Source organism: Heteronotia binoei, chromosome 1, assembly GCF_032191835.1.
Source record: "Heteronotia binoei isolate CCM8104 ecotype False Entrance Well chromosome 1, APGP_CSIRO_Hbin_v1, whole genome shotgun sequence".
Taxonomy (NCBI): Eukaryota; Metazoa; Chordata; class Lepidosauria; order Squamata; family Gekkonidae; genus Heteronotia; species Heteronotia binoei.
In genome coordinates, this window is record NC_083223.1 from 126,147,713 (window position 1) to 126,169,207 (window position 21,495).

At 50.5% G+C, this 21,495-nt stretch overlaps 1 protein-coding gene across 3 annotated transcripts in view; it reads left to right on the top strand.

The window, feature by feature from the left end:
* The window catches only part of ADGRG6 (adhesion G protein-coupled receptor G6), a 195,339-nt gene that overhangs the window by 148,641 nt on the left and 25,203 nt on the right, over positions 1-21,495 (top strand). For all 3 annotated transcript variants that reach the window (XM_060240358.1, XM_060240339.1, XM_060240347.1), the window contains 6 exons: positions 1,154-1,294; positions 5,060-5,188; positions 5,866-5,911; positions 8,556-8,662; positions 18,963-19,090; positions 20,877-21,145. In XM_060240358.1, the coding sequence (XP_060096341.1) occupies positions 1,154-1,294; positions 5,060-5,188; positions 5,866-5,911; positions 8,556-8,662; positions 18,963-19,090; positions 20,877-21,145 (820 nt within the window). The remainder of the gene's footprint in view (positions 1-1,153; positions 1,295-5,059; positions 5,189-5,865; positions 5,912-8,555; positions 8,663-18,962; positions 19,091-20,876; positions 21,146-21,495) is intronic.

Consider the following 21,495-nt stretch of genomic DNA (forward strand, 5'->3'; position numbering starts at 1 on the left):
AAAGCACAACCCCAATTTCACTCAGTTGCAGGGCTTTTTTTGCAGCTGGAACTCCCTTGCATATTAGGCTGTACACCCCTGATGTAGCCAATTCTCCAAGAGCTTACAGTAGGCCTTGTAATAAGAGCCCTGTAAGGTCTTGGAGGATTGGCTACATCAGGGAGTGTGGCCTAATATGCAAAGGAGTTTTTGCTACAAAAAGAAAGCCCTGCTTAGTTGGTAGAGTTGTATCTGGAGAAAGGGCACCTACCATAGCTAATTTGCTCATAAGGAGATTCAGGAGGCATCACAATCACAGCAACTATAATGCATGTGAGCATTCAGTTTTCTGAATTCAGTACAAACTTGTAATGCAGAGTTTCTTGCTCACCTATTCAGTCCCTGCTTTTTCCCACACATATGGTTCTGAAAGAACATAAATGGAATAAATATAAATTACACAAGATTTATATATGGCCTTTAAAGCATTTGAAATGAGCATTTTATTATAAGCCATTATTACAATAACACTGTAAACTAGGGTGGTGTCACCATGTAGGATCTGGGTATTATGTGTATGATGAATAGCAGCTATAGGAGGAAGTAGGGATGGGCACAAACCAGCTCATGAATGAAAGTTTGGAATTAATTTTGGTGGGTTAATGCTTCGCAAAATCAAGCTCATAGCAGGTCAACTGGCATGAACTTTCCATGAATTTTCAAGCTGTTTGTGAAAGTTTGTGCTGGTTTGTGAGTGGATACATTTTCAGACTGTCTCCACTCAATTAAAATGTTTACAAAACTTCAAAGCAAGAACTTGGAGAGCATGTAGAGGAGCATCTAGGGGAGGTCCCCTGCAATCTTGATGTCTCTAGCTTGCATAGAATCCATTCTATATACTCCTGAACCTGGTGTTGTCAAAATTACCATTTTGACAGGCATGGGTTCAGAATGTTCAGGAGTGTATGGAGCAGATCCTGTGCAAGCTAAAGACACCAAACTTGCAGGGGATCTATGGCTGACTCTGATCTAACTGCCCTCCAAGTTTGGTATCTCTAGCTTACACAGAATCTACTATATACACTCACCACCCTGCAGTAAGGAGGAGAAATGTTCAGTTGTATATGACCTTTATTTTTGTTCTTGTATACCTTTTTCTTGTTTTGTATTCTAGATTGATTTTGACAAAACCCAGACAAATTCCTTGGCTTCTGTTGATTTACCTGCAAGCTTACTGAAAAACCTAAGTCAGGAAGAGCTTGAGGTTATATCCAGGGCTCAATTTACTTTTTTCAACAAAAATGGACTCTTCCAGGTAAGCATGAAATGCTTTAAAAACTATTAGTATAAAAGAGCATTTAAAAATATTATCAAGCACATGAGCATGTTGTATTTTCACATGGGTGACACAATTGGATGTTACTGATGTTATATATCCACTAGGAACAAAATAGATACAAGTATCTAGAAGATTATAATGATATTGTGATGTGTGTCATACATTTTTGATGCCTTTGTTCTTTAAAAATGTAGCATTCTAAGGCACTGTAATTATATTGAGTCTCATCTGTAAGAATTCCTGAGTTTTAGAAACCTCTCAACCACTTGTAAAACATGCTTTTATCATGCAGTGGATCTATACACAATAAACTTTGTTTTTCAAGAAGCTCCTCCCTGTGCAAATGACAAAAGTTGCACTACAGAGCCACTCCCAAAATGGTCTCAGTTTTGTCAGAGGACCCCTGAGTGCAGTAAAGAATGCAGCTATTGTTTTGTTTTATGATAGGTTGAGTGTTTTAAGTTTACTGGTGCTAGTCTGAATTGTTTTATGAGTTTAGTTAATTATTTGTGATATTATTGTAAACTACATAGAGCAGCTTTGAGCAGCAGTAGCAAGCAAACTTCCCAAATGAATGAGTGAATGAATGTTATAAGGAGTAAATGTATTGTAGTAATATCATTTAATAAAAGATAAAGATTACCCTTTTCCCCTATGGACTTTGTACTAATAAGATAAGAAAATCAGAGCATTCTTGATCTAATTATGAGTTTAATAATACTGTCCACCTAACGCACCAGCCAGCACCTTACCATCCCTGATCGAAGCCGTAACAGGCTGGGCATTGGAGTACCCAAGGCTTATGATCCTGGGTGACTTCAATGTCCATGCTGATGACGCGGCCTCTAGTCAGGCAATGGACCTAGTGTCATCCATGGCAACACTGGGACTCTCCCAATTTGTTACATCACCCACTCACCAGGCAGGGCACATGTTAGATTTGATCTTTGCGGCTGGGGTTATGGTGGACGATATAACTGCGGAGACGGTGCCATGGTTTCACCATTTTGCCCTTAAGGCTTGTGTGGATGCTCCACTCCAAACCCATTTGTGCAATGTTTATTTTGGCTCGCCCACGGAGTCTGATGGACCCAGAGCAGTTCCAAATGACTCTATGGAATCCCTGGCCCCCTGGTGATTCTCTCGATGATCCGGTTGACTCCAGGCATGACGGGCTCTCCAGAGTCATTGATGAGATCGCGCCTTGACGCCCTCGGCGCCCCCACGTTAAGCTGGCCCCGTGGTATACCCCAGAGCTACGACAGCTGAAACAAGGACTCAGACGGTTAGAGAGGCAATGGTGGCGTACTCAAGACAAAGCGACTAGAACATCTTATAGAGAGTTTATGAGGTCTTATGAGATGGCAGTCAAACCCACAAAGAAGACTTACTTTGTGGCCAAGATTGCGTCTGCAAATTCATGCCCAGCCATTGTTTAGGACGATTCAGAATCTTACAACACTGCCGCAAGGCAGGCCAAATGCTAAGGAATTAGAGATAGGCTGTGAGGGTTTTGTGAAATTTTTTGCAGACAAGGTCACATCACTCCGCCACGACCTCCCCACCATATTGGATACAGTATGTGAACTCGAGGCCCCATGCCTGTCTTTTGGTTCAATCTGGATCGCTTCGACACACTCAGCTTGGAGGAAGTTGACAGAATCCTTTCTACTATACGCCCAACAACTTGTGATCTGGACCCATGCCTCTCCTGGCTAATTAAAGCTTGCCAGAGGGAGCTTAGGTGTCCTATACAGGACATTGTACATAGATCCCTCTCGGAGGGTCTTTTTCCAACACCTCTTAAAGAGGCTGTGGTCCACCCCCTTCTGAAAAAGGTTACATTACCGGCCGGTCTCAAATTTGCCCTTTTTGGGCAAAATTATTGAGAGGGCAGTGGCATTACAATTGCAGAGTTTTCTGGATGATGCTTCCATCCTAGATCCACACCAGTCTGGCTTCCACTCGGGCCATGGGACGGAGACAGTGCTAGTCATCCTGGTGGATGATCTCCAGTGGCATCTGGATCGAGGTGGTTCGGCAGTGCTGTTGTTGTTAGACCTATTGGCTGCGTTCAATACGGTCGACCATCAGTTACTGACCTGCCGCCTCACCAATGCAGGGATTCAGGGGCTGGCCTTGCAATGGCTTTCCTCTTTCCTTGATGGTCAGGGACAAAGGGTGACAATTGGGAGAGAACTGTCCCAGAGGCACCCACTTAATTGTGGTGTGCCTCAGGGGGTGGTCCTTCCCCTGATGTTGTTCAACATCTACATGCGCCCCCTTGCCCAGATTGCCTGGAGGTATGGGCTGGGTTGCCACCAGTATGCTGATGACACCCAGCTCTATCTACTGATGGACGGCAGGCCTGGCGATGTCCCAGAAAATCTGGACCTGGCGCTGCAAGCTGTGGCAGGTTGGCTCAGGCTGAAGTTGAATCAAGCGAAGACAGAGCTCCTTTGCCTGAGCCGTAGTGGCCTGGGAAGGGAAATCCCCCTACCAGTTTTTGATGGTGCGCCATTGGAAATGGCATGCAAGGTCAAGAGCCTAGGAGTGCTACTGGAGCCTTCCTTGTCAATGGAGGCCCAGATAGCAGCCACTGCTAAATCCGCCTTTTTTCATCTTAGGCGGGCGAGGCGGTTGGCTCCCTCCCTGGAGCGTGATGACCTGGCAACAGTGATCCATGCAACAGTCACCTCAAGGTTAGACTACTGTAATGCCCTCTACATGGGGCTGCCCCTGTGCCGAACCCGGAAACTGCAGCAAGTGCAGAACATAGCAGCTGGACTGTTATTGGGACTCCCTGAGTGGGAGCACATACAGCCCAGGCTACAGGAACTGCACTGGCTGCCAATTGTGTACCGGATTCGTTACAAGGTGCTGGTTATTACCTTTAAAGCCCTATATGGCCGAGGACCTGCCTACCTTAGGGACCGTCTCTCCCCATATGTTCCCCAGAAGGTACTGAGATCTGGCTTGCAAAATCTACTGACAATCCCTGGGCCGAAGGAGGCCAAACTGAAAGTTACGAGAGAAAGGGCCTTCTTGATTACAGCTCCCCACTGGTGGAACCAATTACCAGAAGAGGTACGGGCCTTGCGGAGCCTTAACCAGTTCCACCGGGCCTGCAAGACCACCCTCTTCCAGCTGGCTTTTTCTTAATGTGGAATTATTTTACCGTCGTCATGTAAAACAGTGTCATGATGAGTAACATCAAGATTGTAGCACCGAATTAATTTGTTGATTTTAAAGTTGATAGTTTTAATTGATGGTTTTAATGTAATAGTATATTTTAATTGAGAAATATAATTGTTATGTAATTAGTGTATTTTATTATTGTATTATTGTAATGTCTGCATTTTATGCCATGTAAGCTGCCCTGAGCCTGCTTCGGCGGGGAGGGCGGGATATAGATTAAAATTATTATTATTAATATTCATCAGTATTGTTTGAGGTTTAACTCTGGTCATCCTCAGAAAAAATGAAACTTTTCTGGAAATTATTTTGTAAGCTGCCTTTTTGTTTGTTACAATACTAAGGAAATCACAACAGTTTTCTGTGAATAAAATTGCAGTTTAATTTTATAAACAAAACATTCTTATAATGGACATGTGAAATGTTAGCATGTTGGAAGCCTATTTATTTTGTCAGATTGCAGAAATAAATCTATGTATCCTCTCTACTGATCTGAGAGCTCAAAATGATAACTTTTGTTGTAATTTTTCAATTATTCTTCTGAAGGACAGAGATGCTGGTGGCACTTTAACCAGCTTTGTAGTGGCATGTAGCATTGGCAATATTACCATCCATGATCTCCAAGAAGCTGTGAAGATTACAATTAAACATACAGCTAAGCATACCACAAAACAGGTAAGAGGTCTGGATGTTCTGGTTTGGCTTGGCTTAAAAAGATCATGTCTCCTAAAGTAAAATGAAATCAGAATATGAAAAAAACCCAATAAAGCTGAAGGAAACTGGGCAAAATAAACTATGCTTGTAGTGCCAGAGCTAAACATTTTGGACTAACCCAAATTTATAGCTTCAAGTAACTGTTCAAGCAGGAATTCAAGCTAACTAAATGTTAACTAGGAAATATGTAATGCTTATGGGCAGAGGGATATTTGCATGAAGAAAACGGTGTGCAGGAAGTAATGCTCAATCACCATCCATGGATGCTTTCTATGTGGTTTTCCACCGCTGGGTATCAAAACAGAAGTGAGCCTCAGCAATGATAACAGCCAATGGAAGGTAAAGCATTTACAGGGGGGGGGGGGAATCAGCAGGTACAAAAGATCTTAAGCCTCCATCTTTCTCACCCACCCATCTTCATTTATATTACCTCAGCAAATGTAGAACTTGGAACAAATGTCTGTTACTATATAATGTTCAGTCCTCTACCCTTACTAGGTTGCTGTGAGTAGCTCTCAGTCTTGGTTTGCAAGTCATTTGGTTTGGAAATGTATGTGTCTGAGTCATAAAATTTTATATTTCAGTGCATAAAGAGGCAATGTTTATCAGTGTTATTTTTTCTTTTTTAAAATACTTAGGAGAAATCTAAACCTTCATGTGTCTTTTGGGATATGAATAAAAATGGTAAGTTCTCTTTTTAATTTATCTCATGGAAATAATTATGTAATTATTAATTTTGAACTTTTATACCTATGTTAAACCCAGTAAAATTAACAGTGTTCCATATGCTGGTTCAAGAGTTAAGTGGTTGCCACAATCAGCATTAGATTTTCCATCAATTTATAAATTAGTTTTTTTTTTAAAAAAAGTGTAGCATAATACACTGAAACAAACCCAGATACTTCTTTCATACTGGTTGATGTACAGCAGGACAACCCTACAAAGTCACGGGCAGCCCAATCCAGACATACTTGGCGACCGGCTGCTTCGGCGTGGGCAGATTTATGGTGCCGCTCATCGGCTTCCAAAGGGGTTTGGGGTGCCAGAGTGCGGTGCGCCCAAGCCTAGGCGGCCGCCTGTAGATGTATAAAATACGCTGGAGTGTGGGCTCCCAGTGCGGCGCAAGGGCGGGGACAGGAGGGGGCGCTTCCACAGAGACGCCTGGGATTGGCTGGTGTGACACTCAGCAGTGGAGAGAGCACTCCCTAGCGATAGGCTGCCCGCATGCCCCACCCCCCTCACGCACACACCCAGCCCCATGGTGTGGCTGTGTAATCCTTGGGGAAGCATCCAGTCAGCACTTACTACTAGCTCCATGGAGCAGCCTACCTGCCAAAGGGGTGAAGCCGAACCCATCAGTGTCCCTCCCGTGGCCTGGTGACATCCCACATGCTGCAGGGGCCCCCTGCCAGGAAACAGTACACCACCCGCTGCAGGCACCCATTCACCAAGGTGCCAGCGACAGTCGCCGCGGTGACTTGCACTTGTGCCCACCCGCAGCGAATCGGAAACCCATGAGGGACACAAGGCGGTTTCAAAGTGGCCGTGTGCAGAACTCGCCTCCCCCAGTCCCAGATCCCCCTTGAATAAGGACTCAACGCTATGTGCAGGGATAAGATTTATTAAAGCGCCAGGCTGAAGAGGGGCTGCCGCCCAGCCCCCTCACAGGAAGCCACCACGAGCCGCGGTGGGCAGAGGCAGCTGCCCAAGGGGCGGAGCCGTGGGGTGGCCGGTCCCATCAGGGGCAGGCGCGGCATCCCAGATGTTGTCCCCAACAGTGCCCACGTGCAGTGTCTCCCCACCCACGTCACCAGGGGGAGCCACCTCAGGAGCGGCAGGAGCAGCCCCTCCACCGGCAACCAGAGACTGGTCAATATTGGCAAGCAGCCACTTCACCCTCACACCTCACTCCTGTGACTTCCTCGCCATGGCCAGGAGACTGGATAGGTGGCCAGTGACCGCGGACATGGTCCCCTCCATCCCTGCCATCCAGCGTTGGCCCATGGCCGTGGCCTCCCGCCATTCCCGATGCCCCTCCAGCTGGTCCCGCTTTATGGCTGCCCACATGGAGTACAGGGTGGTGGAGATTCTTTGAGCTGGTCATGGTCCCCAAGCCCTGGGTCCCGGTTCCCCACCACCTGCACAGCCTTCTGCATCACTGCCACCTTTTGGATCCCCCAGTGGCTCCTCCTGATTAGGAACTGGATCCGGCGGGGGGCTGGGGGCCGCCCCACACACAAGTCTGCCATGCCCAGCCCCCTCGCATTCCCAGCCCCCGGGGCATGTGGGCAGATCCAAGGTGGGGGGTGGGGGCCACAGGGACTCCTAGCTGGGGACTCCTAGCTGGGGCTGGGTCGGCCCCCTCCTAGGCTGACGTGCCATCCTGCACCTTTGCTGTGCCCCAAGTGTGGCGCGGCAGCGCTCTGCCTTCAGCTCGCCGCGGTGGCATGCTGCGGCAGCTGGAGAATGGCGCATGCCCCATTTCTGCCAGCGTGGAGGGGAATCCGTCGACATAGGTCTCCATACCGCCGGCGTAGCAGTAAGTCTGCTTCCACAGTGCTTTCAGCCCCCCTCCCCTGGATTGTGCTGTAAAAGAACTAGAGTTGTCAGCTCCCTTGGTGGAGGTGGGGATCTCCCACCATCAGACCCTCTGCCACCAATCTGCTGGCCAGTTGGGGACTTACCAGGAGAGAAAGGAAGGTCCAGGCAACATGGCTAATGATATGGCAGTGTCACATCTGGCATGCACAGGAAGTGATATCATCATACCAGCAACATCCAAGTGACACATTGGTATTTGGACAAAAACTGTATGATAGAAACCATTTTTCCCATAGTTGCTGCCCAGATACCAGAGCATTGTCAAGATACTGGAAGTGATGTCTCCACATTACCTGGGGCTCCTCTTGTAAATTCCCCCAATCCCCCACCAGTTGCCAGGATGGACCTGGCAACCCTAAAATGAACCCTTCTAGGTTTTTTGCTTAAAAACAAATTAGGACATGAAAACAAAGCACAGATATGCAATTATGTCATTTTGTTCAGAGTGGTTCTTTTAAAAGAGAGAAAGAGAAATTGCCTAGGAGGATGAGCCAAGCCAATCTCATAGGTCTTTGAATTTGGTTAAATTCACTTCCTTGTTGATGTTGAATATTTCATGCATTCTGTTCATGCATTTTATATTTATTTAACTCTGTTAATTCTAGTCGTTCTGAGAAAAATTGATGAGATTTCAGGATTTGTAAGATTTCAAATACTACATTGCTTTTCTGACAGTATTATTATCCATTGCCACTGCAATACATTTTTGCATTTCTTGGTTTTCTAGATGGCCAAGGTGGATGGAATTCTTCAGGCTGCTTTGCACTATCAGAGTCCAATGAAAATGAGACAACTTGCCTATGCAATCATCTTACACATTTTGGTGTACTGATGGTAATTCAATCCTCTTGGGTTTTGTACCTGAAATTCAAGAAAATTAGGGAATATGTGTGTTCAGCTTAGGGTGGCCATAATGTCTGAAGGCCAGCCAGGGACACCTTGGGGGGGGGAAGGCAGGAGTGCGCGCGCGTGAAGCGCGTGCGCCGCCGGAAACAGGAAGTGACGTCACTTCCGGCGACGTCATACCACCGCCGGAAACAGGAAGTGACATCACTTCCTGTGACATCATTTCCCCCGCGCCACCTGCCGGAAACGGGAAGTGACATCACTTCCTGTGACATCATTTCCCCCGCGCCACCTGCCGGAAGCAGGAAGTGACATCACTTCCTGTGACATCATTTCCCCCAAATGGCATCATTTCCCCCAAATGCCACTGCCGGAAACAGGAAGTGACTTCACAGCACTTCCTGTGACGTCCCCAAAAATCCCCCAAATATCACCGCCGGAAACAATTTTGTTCTCAAATCCTGTATATACTTCATCAGTATATGGGATAAGGCACTTTCTCAACTGTGCTGCATAATGCAGCCTATTTATTTTGTCCTGTTGGCTCTGTTGGCTCTATCTGCGCCACCTTCATCACTTTCGGGGTGTGGATCCCCCAGTGGGGTGGGCTCCCGACTCCCTCCGCCGGCTGTTTCTGATAGCCCTGCGCCCCCTCTTTCATTTGATATGTGTCCCGTGCGGGTGCCACCCTCCTGCCGGGAGATGCCGCAAAATGAGCCCCCTTGAGGCTTATGGCGGCAGGGCTCGGGGGAAGCAAGCTAGACTGCTGTTCTTTTGAGGGGTTATAGAGTGTTTCGAGCCCCTCCCTGTGGCATTGGTCCCATCGTCGTGGGACCCAGGGGGCCGGCGCAGCAGCCTGCCGAAGCAGCCTGTCACTAATAACACAGGTCGAGATGCGGAAGTGACTGACAGGCTGCTTCAGCGGGCCGCTGCGCCGGCCCCCTGGGTCCCACAACGATGGGACCGATGCCACAGGGAGGGGCTCGAAACACTCTATAACCCCTCAAAAGAACAGCAGTCTAGCTTGCTTCCCCCGAGCCCTGCCGCCATAAGCCTCAAGGGGGCTCATTTTGCGGCATCTCCCGGCAGGAGGGTGGCACCCGCACGGGACACATATCAAATGAAAGAGGGGGCGCAGGGCTATCAGAAACAGCCGGCAGAGGGAGTCGGGAGCCCACCCCACTGGGGGATCCACACCCCGAAAGTGATGAAGGTGGCGCAGATAGAGCCAACAGGACAAAATAAATAGGCTGCATTATGCAGCACAGTTGAGAAAGTGCCTTATCCCATATACTGATGAAGTAAATACAGGATCTGAGAACAAAATTGCACCAGAAGACACAAACACAAAGCTCCCTTACACTGAATCAGTGCTTGGGTCCACCAAAGTCAGTATTGTCCACTCCAGTCACAAACACAAAGCTCCCTTACACTGAATCAGTGCTTGGGTCCACCAAAGTCAGTATTGTCACATAAGAACATAACAGAAGCCCTGTTGGATCAGGCCAGTGGCCCATCCAGTCCAACACTCTGCGTCACATAAGAACATAACAGAAGCCCTGTTGGATCAGGCCAGTGGCCCATCCAGTCCAACACTCTGCGTCACATAAGAACATAAGAGAAGCCCTGTTGGATCAGGCCAGTGGCCCATCCAGTCCAACACTCTGCGTCACATAAGAACATAAGAGAAGCCCTGTTGGATCAGGCCAGTGGCCCATCCAGTCCAACACTCTGCGTCACATAAGAACATAAGAGAAGCCCTGTTGGATCAGGCCAGTGGCCCATCCAGTCCAACACTCTGCGTCACATAAGAACATAACAGAAGCCCTGTTGGATCAGGCCAGTGGCCCATCCAGTCCAACACTCTGCGTCACATAAGAACATAAGAGAAGCCCTGTTGGATCAGGCCAGTGGCCCATCCAGTCCAACACTCTGCGTCACATAAGAACATAAGAGAAGCCCTGTTGGATCAGGCCAGTGGCCCATCCAGTCCAACACTCTGCGTCACATAAGAACATAAGAGAAGCCCTGTTGGATCAGGCCAGTGGCCCATCCAGTCCAACACTCTGCGTCACATAAGAACATAACAGAAGCCCTGTTGGATCAGGCCAGTGGCCCATCCAGTCCAACACTCTGCGTCACATAAGAACATAAGAGAAGCCCTGTTGGATCAGGCCAGTGGCCCATCCAGTCCAACACTCTGCGTCACATAAGAACATAAGAGAAGCCCTGTTGGATCAGGCCAGTGGCCCATCCAGTCCAACACTCTGCGTCACATAAGAACATAAGAGAAGCCCTGTTGGATCAGGCCAGTGGCCCATCCAGTCCAACACTCTGCGTCACATAAGAACATAACAGAAGCCCTGTTGGATCAGGCCAGTGGCCCATCCAGTCCAACACTCTGCGTCACATAAGAACATAACAGAAGCCCTGTTGGATCAGGCCAGTGGCCCATCCAGTCCAACACTCTGTGTCACATAAGAGAAGCCCTGTTGCATCAGGCCAGTGGCCCCTCCAGTCCAACACTCTGCGCCACATAAGAACATAAGGAGGGAAGGAAGGGAGGAGGGAAGGGAGGAGGGAATGGAAGGGAAGGGAAGGGAGGAAGGGAGGAAGGAAGGAAGGAAGGAAGGGAAGGGAGGGAAGGAAGAAAGAAAGGAAGGAAGGGAGGAGGGAGGGGAGGAGGGAGGGAAGGAAGGGAGGAGGGAAGGGAGGAGGGAAGGGAAGGGAGGAGGGAAGGGAGGAGGGAAGGGAAGGGAGGAAGGAAGGAAGGGAGGGAGGGAGGGAGGGAGGGAAGGAAGAAAGAAAGGAAGGAAGGGAGGAGGGAGGGAGGGAAGGAAGGAAGGGAAGGGAGGGAGGGAAGGAAGGGAGGGAAGGAAGGGAGGAAGAAAGGAAAGAAGGGAAGAGGGAGGGAAGAAAGGAAGGCCGCCCCCCCCCGCTTTCGGCCCCCTTACCCGCGGTGGCGGGCGGCGGCGAGTCGGGCGGCGGCGGCAGGTCGGGCGGCGGCGGCGAGTCCAGCGGCGGCGGCGAGGCCAGGGAGGCGTCGGAGAGGCCTTCCTTGGCCGGCGCTGGCCCGGGAAGGCCTTCCAGAGGCTCTGGAAGGCCTTCCCGGACCAGCGCCGGGTGCTCCGCGGCCTCCCCGCGGCCTCCGCTGGTCGCTGGGGGCCTTCCAGAGTGTCTGGAAGGCCCCCAGCGACCAGCGGAGGCCGCGGGGAGGCCTTCGCTGGCCGGCGCTGGCCCGGGAAGGCCTTCCAGAGCCTCTGGAAGGCCTTCCCGGACCAGCGCCGGGTGCTCCGCGGCCTCCCCGCGGCCTCCGCTGGTCGCTGGGGGCCTTCCAGACACTCTGGAAGGCCCCCAGCGACCAGCGGAGGCCGCGGGGAGGCCTTCGCTGGCCGGCGCTGGTCCGGGAAGGCCTTCCAGAGGCTCTGGAAGGCCTTCCCGGACCAGCGCCGGGTGCTCCGCGGCCTCCCCGCGGCCTCCGCTGGTCGCTGGGGGCCTTCCAGACACTCTGGAAGGCCCCCAGCGACCAGCGGAGGCCGCGGGGAGGCCTTCGCTGGCCGGCGCTGGCCCGGGAAGGCCTTCCAGAGGCTCTGGAAGGCCTTCCCGGACCAGCGCCGGGTGCTCCGCGGCCTCCCCGCGGCCTCCGCTGGTCGCTGGGGGCCTTCCAGACACTCTGGAAGGCCCCCAGCGACCAGCGGAGGCCGCGGGGAGGCCTTCGCTGGCCGGCGCTGGCCCGGGAAGGCCTTCCAGAGGCTCTGGAAGGCCTTCCCGGACCAGCGCCGGGTGCTCCGCGGCCTCCCCGCGGCCTCCGCTGGTCGCTGGGGGCCTTCCAGACACTCTGGAAGGCCCCCAGCGACCAGCGGAGGCCGCGGGGAGGCCTTCGCTGGCCGGCGCTGGTCCGGGAAGGCCTTCCAGAGGCTCTGGAAGGCCTTCCCGGACCAGCGCCGGGTGCTCCGCGGCCTCCCCGCGGCCTCCGCTGGTCGCTGGGGGCCTTCCAGACACTCTGGAAGGCCCCCAGCGACCAGCGGAGGCCGCGGGGAGGCCTTCGCTGGCCGGCGCTGGCCCGGGAAGGCCTTCCAGAGGCTCTGGAAGGCCTTCCCGGACCAGCGCCGGGTGCTCCGCGGCCTCCCCGCGGCCTCCGCTGGTCGCTGGGGGCCTTCCAGAGTGTCTGGAAGGCCCCCAGCGACCAGCGGAGGCCGCGGGAAGGCCTTCGCTGGCCGGCGCTGGTCCGGGAAGGCCTTCCAGAGGCTCTGGAAGGCCTTCCCGGACCAGCGCCGGGTGCTCCGCGGCCTCCCCGCGGCCTCCGCTGGTCGCTGGGGGCCTTCCAGACACTCTGGAAGGCCCCCAGCGACCAGCGGAGGCCGCGGGGAGGCCTTCGCTGGCCGGCGCTGGCCCGGGAAGGCCTTCCAGAGGCTCTGGAAGGCCTTCCCGGACCAGCGCCGGGTGCTCCGCGGCCTCCCCGCGGCCTACCGCTGGTCGCTGGGGGCCTTCCAGACACTCTGGAAGGCCCCCAGCGACCAGCGGAGGCCGCGGGGGAGGCCTTCGCTGGCCGGCGCTGGCCCGGGAAGGCCTTCCAGAGGCTCTGGAAGGCCTTCCCGGACCAGCGCCGGGTGCTCCGCGGCCTCCCCGCGGCCTCCGCTGGTCGCTGGGGGCCTTCCAGAGTGTCTGGAAGGCCCCCAGCGACCAGCGGAGGCCGCGGGAAGGCCTTCGCTGGCCGGCGCTGGTCCGGGAAGGCCTTCCAGAGGCTCTGGAAGGCCTTCCCGGACCAGCGCCGGGTGCTCCGCGGCCTCCCCGCGGCCTCCGCTGGTCGCTGGGGGCCTTCCAGACACTCTGGAAGGCCCCCAGCGACCAGCGGAGGCCGCGGGGAGGCCTTCGCTGGCCGGCGCTGGCCCGGGAAGGCCTTCCAGAGGCTCTGGAAGGCCTTCCCGGACCAGCGCCGGGTGCTCCGCGGCCTCCCCCGCGGCCTCCGCTGGTCGCTGGGGGCCTTCCAGACACTCTGGAAGGCCCCCAGCGACCAGCGGAGGCCGCGGGGAGGCCTTCGCTGGCCGGCGCTGGCCCGGGAAGGCCTTCCAGAGGCTCTGGAAGGCCTTCCCGGACCAGCGCCGGGTGCTCCGCGGCCTCCCCGCGGCCTCCGCTGGTCGCTGGGGGCCTTCCAGAGTGTCTGGAAGGCCCCCAGCGACCAGCGGAGGCCGCGGGAAGGCCTTCGCTGGCCGGCGCTGGTCCGGGAAGGCCTTCCAGAGGCTCTGGAAGGCCTTCCCGGACCAGCGCCGGGTGCTCCGCGGCCCTCCCCGCGGCCTCCGCTGGTCGCTGGGGGCCTTCCAGACACTCTGGAAGGCCCCCAGCGACCAGCGGAGGCCGCGGGGAGGCCTTCGCTGGCCGGCGCTGGCCCGGGAAGGCCTTCCAGAGGCTCTGGAAGGCCTTCCCGGACCAGCGCCGGGTGCTCCGCGGCCTCCCCGCGGCCTCCGCTGGTCGCTGGGGGCCTTCCAGAGTGTCTGGAAGGCCCCCAGCGACCAGCGGAAGGCCGCGGGAAGGCCTTCGCTGGCCGGCGCTGGTCCGGGAAGGCCTTCCAGAGGCTCTGGAAGGCCTTCCCGGACCAGCGCCGGGTGCTCCGCGGCCTCCCCGCGGCCTCCGCTGGTCGCTGGGGGCCTTCCAGACACTCTGGAAGGCCCCCAGCGACCAGCGGAGGCCGCGGGGAGGCCTTCGCTGGCCGGCGCTGGCCCGGGAAGGCCTTCCAGAGGCTCTGGAAGGCCTTCCCGGACCAGCGCCGGGTGCTCCGCGGCCTCCCCGCGGCCTCCGCTGGTCGCTGGGGGCCTTCCAGACACTCTGGAAGGCCCCCAGCGACCAGCGGAGGCCGCGGGGAGGCCTTCGCTGGCCGGCGCTGGCCCGGGAAGGCCTTCCAGAGGCTCTGGAAGGCCTTCCCGGACCAGCGCCGGGTGCTCCGCGGCCTCCCCCGCGGCCTCCGCTGGTCGCTGGGGGCCTTCCAGAGTGTCTGGAAGGCCCCCAGCGACCAGCGGAGGCCGCGGGAAGGCCTTCGCTGGCCGGCGCTGGTCCGGGAAGGCCTTCCAGAGGCTCTGGAAGGCCTTCCCGGACCAGCGCCGGGTGCTCCGCGGCCTCCCCGCGGCCTCCGCTGGTCGCTGGGGGCCTTCCAGACACTCTGGAAGGCCCCCAGCGACCAGCGGAGGCCGCGGGGAGGCCTTCGCTGGCCGGCGCTGGCCCGGGAAGGCCTTCCAGAGGCTCTGGAAGGCCTTCCCGGACCAGCGCCGGGTGCTCCGCGGCCTCCCCGCGGCCTCCGCTGGTCGCTGGGGGCCTTCCAGACACTCTGGAAGGCCCCCAGCGACCAGCGGAGGCCGCGGGGAGGCCTTCGCTGGCCGGCGCTGGCCCGGGAAGGCCTTCCAGAGGCTCTGGAAGGCCTTCCCGGACCAGCGCCGGGTGCTCCGCGGCCTCCCCGCGGCCTCCGCTGGTCGCTGGGGGCCTTCCAGAGTGTCTGGAAGGCCCCCAGCGACCAGCGGAGGCCGCGGGAAGGCCTTCGCTGGCCGGCGCTGGTCCGGGAAGGCCTTCCAGAGGCTCTGGAAGGCCTTCCCGGACCAGCGCCGGGTGCTCCGCGGCCTCCCCGCGGCCTCCGCTGGTCGCTGGGGGCCTTCCAGACACTCTGGAAGGCCCCCAGCGACCAGCGGAGGCCGCGGGGAGGCCTTCGCTGGCCGGCGCTGGCCCGGGAAGGCCTTCCAGAGGCTCTGGAAGGCCTTCCCGGACCAGCGCCGGGTGCTCCGCGGCCTCCCCGCGGCCTCCGCTGGTCGCTGGGGGCCTTCCAGACACTCTGGAAGGCCCCCAGCGACCAGCGGAGGCCGCGGAGAGGCCTCCCCCACCGCTGCCGGCCCCGCGCGCGGGCGGGGAAGGCGGGGAGTGAGGGAGGGAGCGTCCCTGCGCGTGCGCAGGGGCCCTGCGCAGGCGCAGGGACGCTCCCTCCCTCACTCCCCGCCTTCCCCGCCGGCGCCCGCGGCCCACCGGCTCCGGGGCTGGCTAAACCGGGACCTTTAATGGTCCCGGTATAGGCAGCCCGGGAGCCGGGATTGGGTGGCCAGAACCGGGAATGTCCCGGGAGACCGGGACGGTCTGGCCACCCTAGTTCAGCTTACTATCATCCTGAAACTGCTGTGTAGTTTTCTGCTATGTAGTTTTCTAAATGGAACTGAGATATTTCTTGGAAAATACTGAATTCTGTTAGTATTTTTCATGGAGGCTTTTTTTTAGAAAGTCAGTTTAGAATATACCGCTATAAATGTTGACCCTGATCTAGGCATATCTCTTACTAGATATTCATTGCTAATTACCCTACACCTTTCTCCAGGTAGTGAAAGAGAATGTGTTTTCCTGTCTGGAATGGAAGACATATGGGAAGTTGCATCCACAATGTTCAGTACTGAAACAAATCTCATCCACATTGATATCCTGTTTTTATTGATTCTGCTTTGGTTGCTTTATGCATAGTTTCTAATCCAATCTGTAAATCTGCACTGAGAATATAATTTCTCTCATTTATCCCCATAATTGTCTGCCAATGATTTTTGGATTATAATGATCTCTTGCCCTCCCCCCCCTTTTTTTTAGCTTCTGTGCCAATCAGGTCACCTTAGTTAATACTAAAAAACAGAAGCATATTAAATAAAACTCACTGTTCTTAGGAACCCCCTTCTAAATAAATGTGTTATCCTGCTTTCTGTTTGATATTTCATTGTTTCCACAGAATTCTTCCATCTAGGAATAAAATTAAGCAGGTACACAAGATTCAATTTAACTGGTTTAAGTAGATTTTAAAAGAACAGTTAAAGTTTTTGAAATACCAAGCAAAGAAATGTGCAGGAACAGGATTTCTTCCTTCTTGCATACAATTTATAGAATATTAAAGCTGCAAGTTTTAATACATGGGGTTCACAGCCTAGTACATTAGCTGTTTTCACATTGTGCTCATATTTAAGTATGAAGAATATTAAAAAAAATGTTCCTTTTCAGGCATGTTCTTCTCTACACTCACATGCTTGTGGGAAATGGGGGTATTCTTTAAAATAAATTCAGTGTTCCCTTTCTCTTGCTCATAATACCCTGTGAAATTTGGAAGTGAGGAAACAGTCTTTGGAATGCTGGCACTGTTCCAGTTTTAGAATTATTATATTATCTAACATTCCAAATGCCTGTGCTCAATCAATTAAATGTTGCAGGTCCAGTCTACCAAGAGTGGTTTATGCACAGAAACAAGTATACTTTCACAATGTAAATCTGCACTTGATAGGAGAGTGCACATCAGAATCTGAGGTGCATCAAATAGATCTGTTCACTTGTTTTGGAGCTGAGAGTCTTAGTGCTGGTATCCCTTGAGGCTTCTTCCTTCAGTGATTACACAGTGTCAAACATCTGTTCAACAAGGAAAATATATACTCATCAGTTTATAGATACTACAGATAGCCACATACAAGGATCTTGAATTAGTGCAGTATCTTTAGGTAATCTAAGGGCTGAAAACATCTCAGTACAATGGCACAAGAAAGCATTACTGTCTTCTTGTTAACCATGCAGTAGTAAAGAAATGTTAGATCTGACCAGGATTGCATAATTAACAACTCAGTCCTAAAGCCTGTCGTGCTGATTTGCAACATTTGTGTAAATAGTTAATATCCTGTGCTCTTGCAGCAACTGGTTTTAAGACATTACAATGTAACAGTACTATAGGAGTCCATAGTTAAACCAAAAACAGCCATCAGTCACTGAGCAGCAGGCCACTGACAGTTATACAGCTGCCATACATGGAAGGGATCAGCCAATGAAAAGCAATGCTAGAACAGTACTGTGATGTCACCATACCCTGCCTGACCAACCCAAAACAAGAGAAGAATCAAAGGCAACCCAACCCACCTCCCCCAAGTGTATGAAGGATTATGGTATGTCTGGAAGGAATCCTATAGTTTCCTTATTGTGAAAGAGCCACAGAATTTGATAAAATAATAAATAAAATAAAATCCCCTTCTGCAAATTGCTACCTTCTGACTGGAGGATGCACAACAAATGAGCCATAGGCAGTCCTAATGTTCCAGCCTGATCCACAGCTTACTCATAAAAGGAAAACTCCAGGAAAGACTCATGGGCCCTCCCAAACTAAATTACAGTCTCACAATGTACATGGAGGTAATAGCAGCATTATACAAGGAAAAGGGAGCAGAAACACTAGGACAAGCAGCATAAGAACACCCAATGCCATATTGACAGATAATTCACTGGGACATTATCTGGGAAAGTTATTGTTGTGAAACAGAAGTCAGAAATGGAAGTCACACCAAAAAGAAAGGTAGGAATACAGCAAAGATCATTTTTAGCCAGCAACAATCCTATCAGCAGCAAACAATGAGGAGTCTCTGAGAGTAGTTGACCTTGATACCAACCTTATCACATAACTCAGGGTGAGAAAGGCTACTTGTAAGTTCCCCAGATACAACATACTTGATTAGTTTGCAAGCTGCTTTAGCTGGTACATAGTATGGATTCAACACGGAAGTGCTCATGGCAAGGAGACCCCTTGACAAAAAGAACTCAGGCTGGTTCAATTTTTTTTAATGTTATTTATAGTCCAGCTTGCTCACTGGTACTCAAAGTGGATTGCACAGAGTGGGGTCAATATAATCAACAGGATGGAACTTTCAATAAACAATGAAATAGGATTTGGGTCAAATAACCAATCTGAAGTCCAAAAACATTGAACTGAAGCAAGTCATAAGTGTTAACATGACACATTAAATGATGTAAAATTATGTACTAGAGTTCATATCACAACAAACTTTACACAATAGTATAGACTACACTCTCTAATAACTTGTCTAAGTAGTACTGTGAATAATTTTGTATAGTGCTAACATAAACTACAATTATCTTGTGGGAAAATGTGATGTGTGAAGGGTCCATTTGAGAGGTTTTAAAAAGCCTAAAATCCTGACCTCCAAATGAAATAAAATGGGAAAATACAAAAGGTACTGCTTCCTACCAAAAGTTCTTGAGTGATGACACATAGTAAACAATAGAGACTCATGTATAAATGTTGTTTCCAGCTGTTACATCTCTTGCCCTCTGACTTAGTTCAGGAGCTATAGAAAGGAAGCCACAGCTGTGTGCTAAATATATCAAGTACCTTGCCTCTAGCAAAAAATTCTCTTGAATTTTCACCTGTGTTGTCATAAGATAAATGGTAATGCTGATAAAAATGCATATTCAACAGTTTGTATTTTTGTGTGTGTGCTTTGATATGTAGGACCTGACTGGAACTGTTGCAAAAATAGATGCTGAAAATACCAAAGTGCTTACTTTTATAACATACATTGGTTGTGGAATATCTGCTATATTTTCAGCGGCAACTCTTCTGACCTACATTGCTTTTGAGTAAGTATTGTTTATCCTGTTAAAGCAAGTAAAAAAAAAATTAAGTATCTTCCTATTTCTCAGTCAGCAAGTTAGGCACTAATTGTAGTCAGCAAGGATCAGGATTCAGTCATCACTTTATGTACCATAAAAAAATGAACATTCTGTTCTTATGACTTGCTGCGCAAGCGACTGACTAGTTGTTAAAAAGAATTCCAAAATCTATATTATTGATGAATTTTGTATTTCATTGCCATCTGCTAATGACCAAATGGTCTATGAGCAATAAATATATATGATATTATATGATATGAAAAAGAACTCCATAGACACTGGGGCTAGTATAAACCCCTTTCTGTTGCATTCTGTGGCATACCACAGTTGCAAAGATGTTACTGTAACACTGCAAAAAATAAACTGTATCAGAATCAGGAAGACAGAATATTTTGCAACAAATAAGCACCAGGTTTTAAAAGTTTAACACATACACTACATGAAAACACAAGTTCTTATAATTGTGAAAGCTACTTCAGGCATTCAGATTTTTGTTCTGAGAGTAATATGAACGTCTTTATTTTGATGAATTTTTAAATAGAAACTGTTAAATTCAAATGAGAAAACAGAGATTTGTAAGCAAATTAAAGTTATATAAATCAAAAATATTCCTGGTGCTTATACACAGTGTTAGCTGAGTTTCATAGAGTGAATACATATAAACAGCCCTTATATGTCTGGAGAAGTCTGTATGGGCATTATAAGTATCTACAATTTGCACAAATAGTGCCCAGCACTGGTAGTTGTTTGGGAGCTTGGAATTCTGCTGCTGTTGCTTAGCTTCCGATGATGACTGTTACTCTTCTGAGTAATAGTTTTTTTAAGTCCACATCAATAACTAGTTATGATTTCTAGTAAAATTGTAGTAATAAATTTTGAATCTATGGATTGGATTGAATGCTTTCACATGTGCAAGGATTTCTGCTCATAGAAAGTGGGTTTCCCCTTTTCCCTCTCATAGCACCCAGAAAATCTTGTTGCTGGAGCTTTCCTCTTCCTCCAAGAGGAAGAGCATTTGAGGAGCATTTTGGGCTTCTTTGGGGGGGGGGGATAAAGAGGGACATGGGAAAATCACACACACTGTGAGTAGAAAATCGGCATAAACCCATGGTAACATCTACTCCATGCATCCAAGCCAGTGTATCGGAACCTGTGAACTGTGAGCGACTGTGAACTGTGAGTGACTGTGAGCTAACACTGAGACTGCTTTGGCGGGGAGGGCAGGGTATAAATCAAATCAAATAAATAAATTATTTGAGCAAAGTCTCTGTTGGTGGATGGGGGGATGATTTTGAATAACTCCACTTAATCAACTCAGCTCTTTATACCATTTGGATTTTTGTTCTTGATTCCCTTTCCAGCTAAGAAAGGGAGAATTTGGGAAGATTCACTTCAATGGATACCTTCCCCTGCAACGTGTAGGATCAAACATTGTGTGTGTCATGGAACAGTATCTATGGTTGTGGGGTATTTCTTTACAGTCTTCAGTATTTCTAGCAAAAGATCTGAAATTATTTGAGAGTTTGCTTGACTGTTAGAAAATTAATGTTTGAAATTTCTAACTCCATTGCAGAGTTAAACATGTTTAAGCTTATTGATTTCACTGAACATCAGTGCCCTTAACTCAGTGTTGGGTTATAGCTTCAACAGTTCTGAAATCCCTCTGAAAAAGGTCTAACCTTTAAAACCCTGAACACATACTTATTAAAAATAATGTAAGTTATAACATAACTTGCTTTCCATTTCTCACCAGAAAATTGAGAAGAGATTATCCCTCCAAAATCTTAATGAATTTGAGCACAGCCTTGCTGTGTCTAAACTTGGTCTTTCTCCTTGATGGTTGGATAGCATCCTTTGACATAGAAGGGCTCTGCATTGCTGTTGCTGCCCTCCTACATTATTTCCTTCTGGCAACCTTTACGTGGATGGGCTTGGAAGCTGTTCACATGTATATAGCTTTAGTGAAAGTGTTCAATACCTACATTCGTCGATACATTCTAAAATTTTGTGTCATTGGCTGGGGTAAGTAATTCTTTTGCAACTTAAATTTTGAAATTAGTACACTGACTTTGTTACATTTAACTAATACTGTTAACTGACTCTGTTATAAAGGTTATAGGCACATGAGAATTAAGGTAAATTTAGGTTTATGTTTGGAGTAATTATAATAGTATATTATACTTATCATTTTCTCTAACCATGTTTTGGTTTTGGGCTTCAGTATATGACTTACACTGCTGTATTATGGTACTTAAAAGATATAGAATGTCTCCAGAATGCTCTCTGGGAAATGACAGATTCACAAGAAAATTTTTAAATTAAGTTTTAAAACTGGTTCTTTTTTTTTAAAATAACTTTCACTCATAATATAT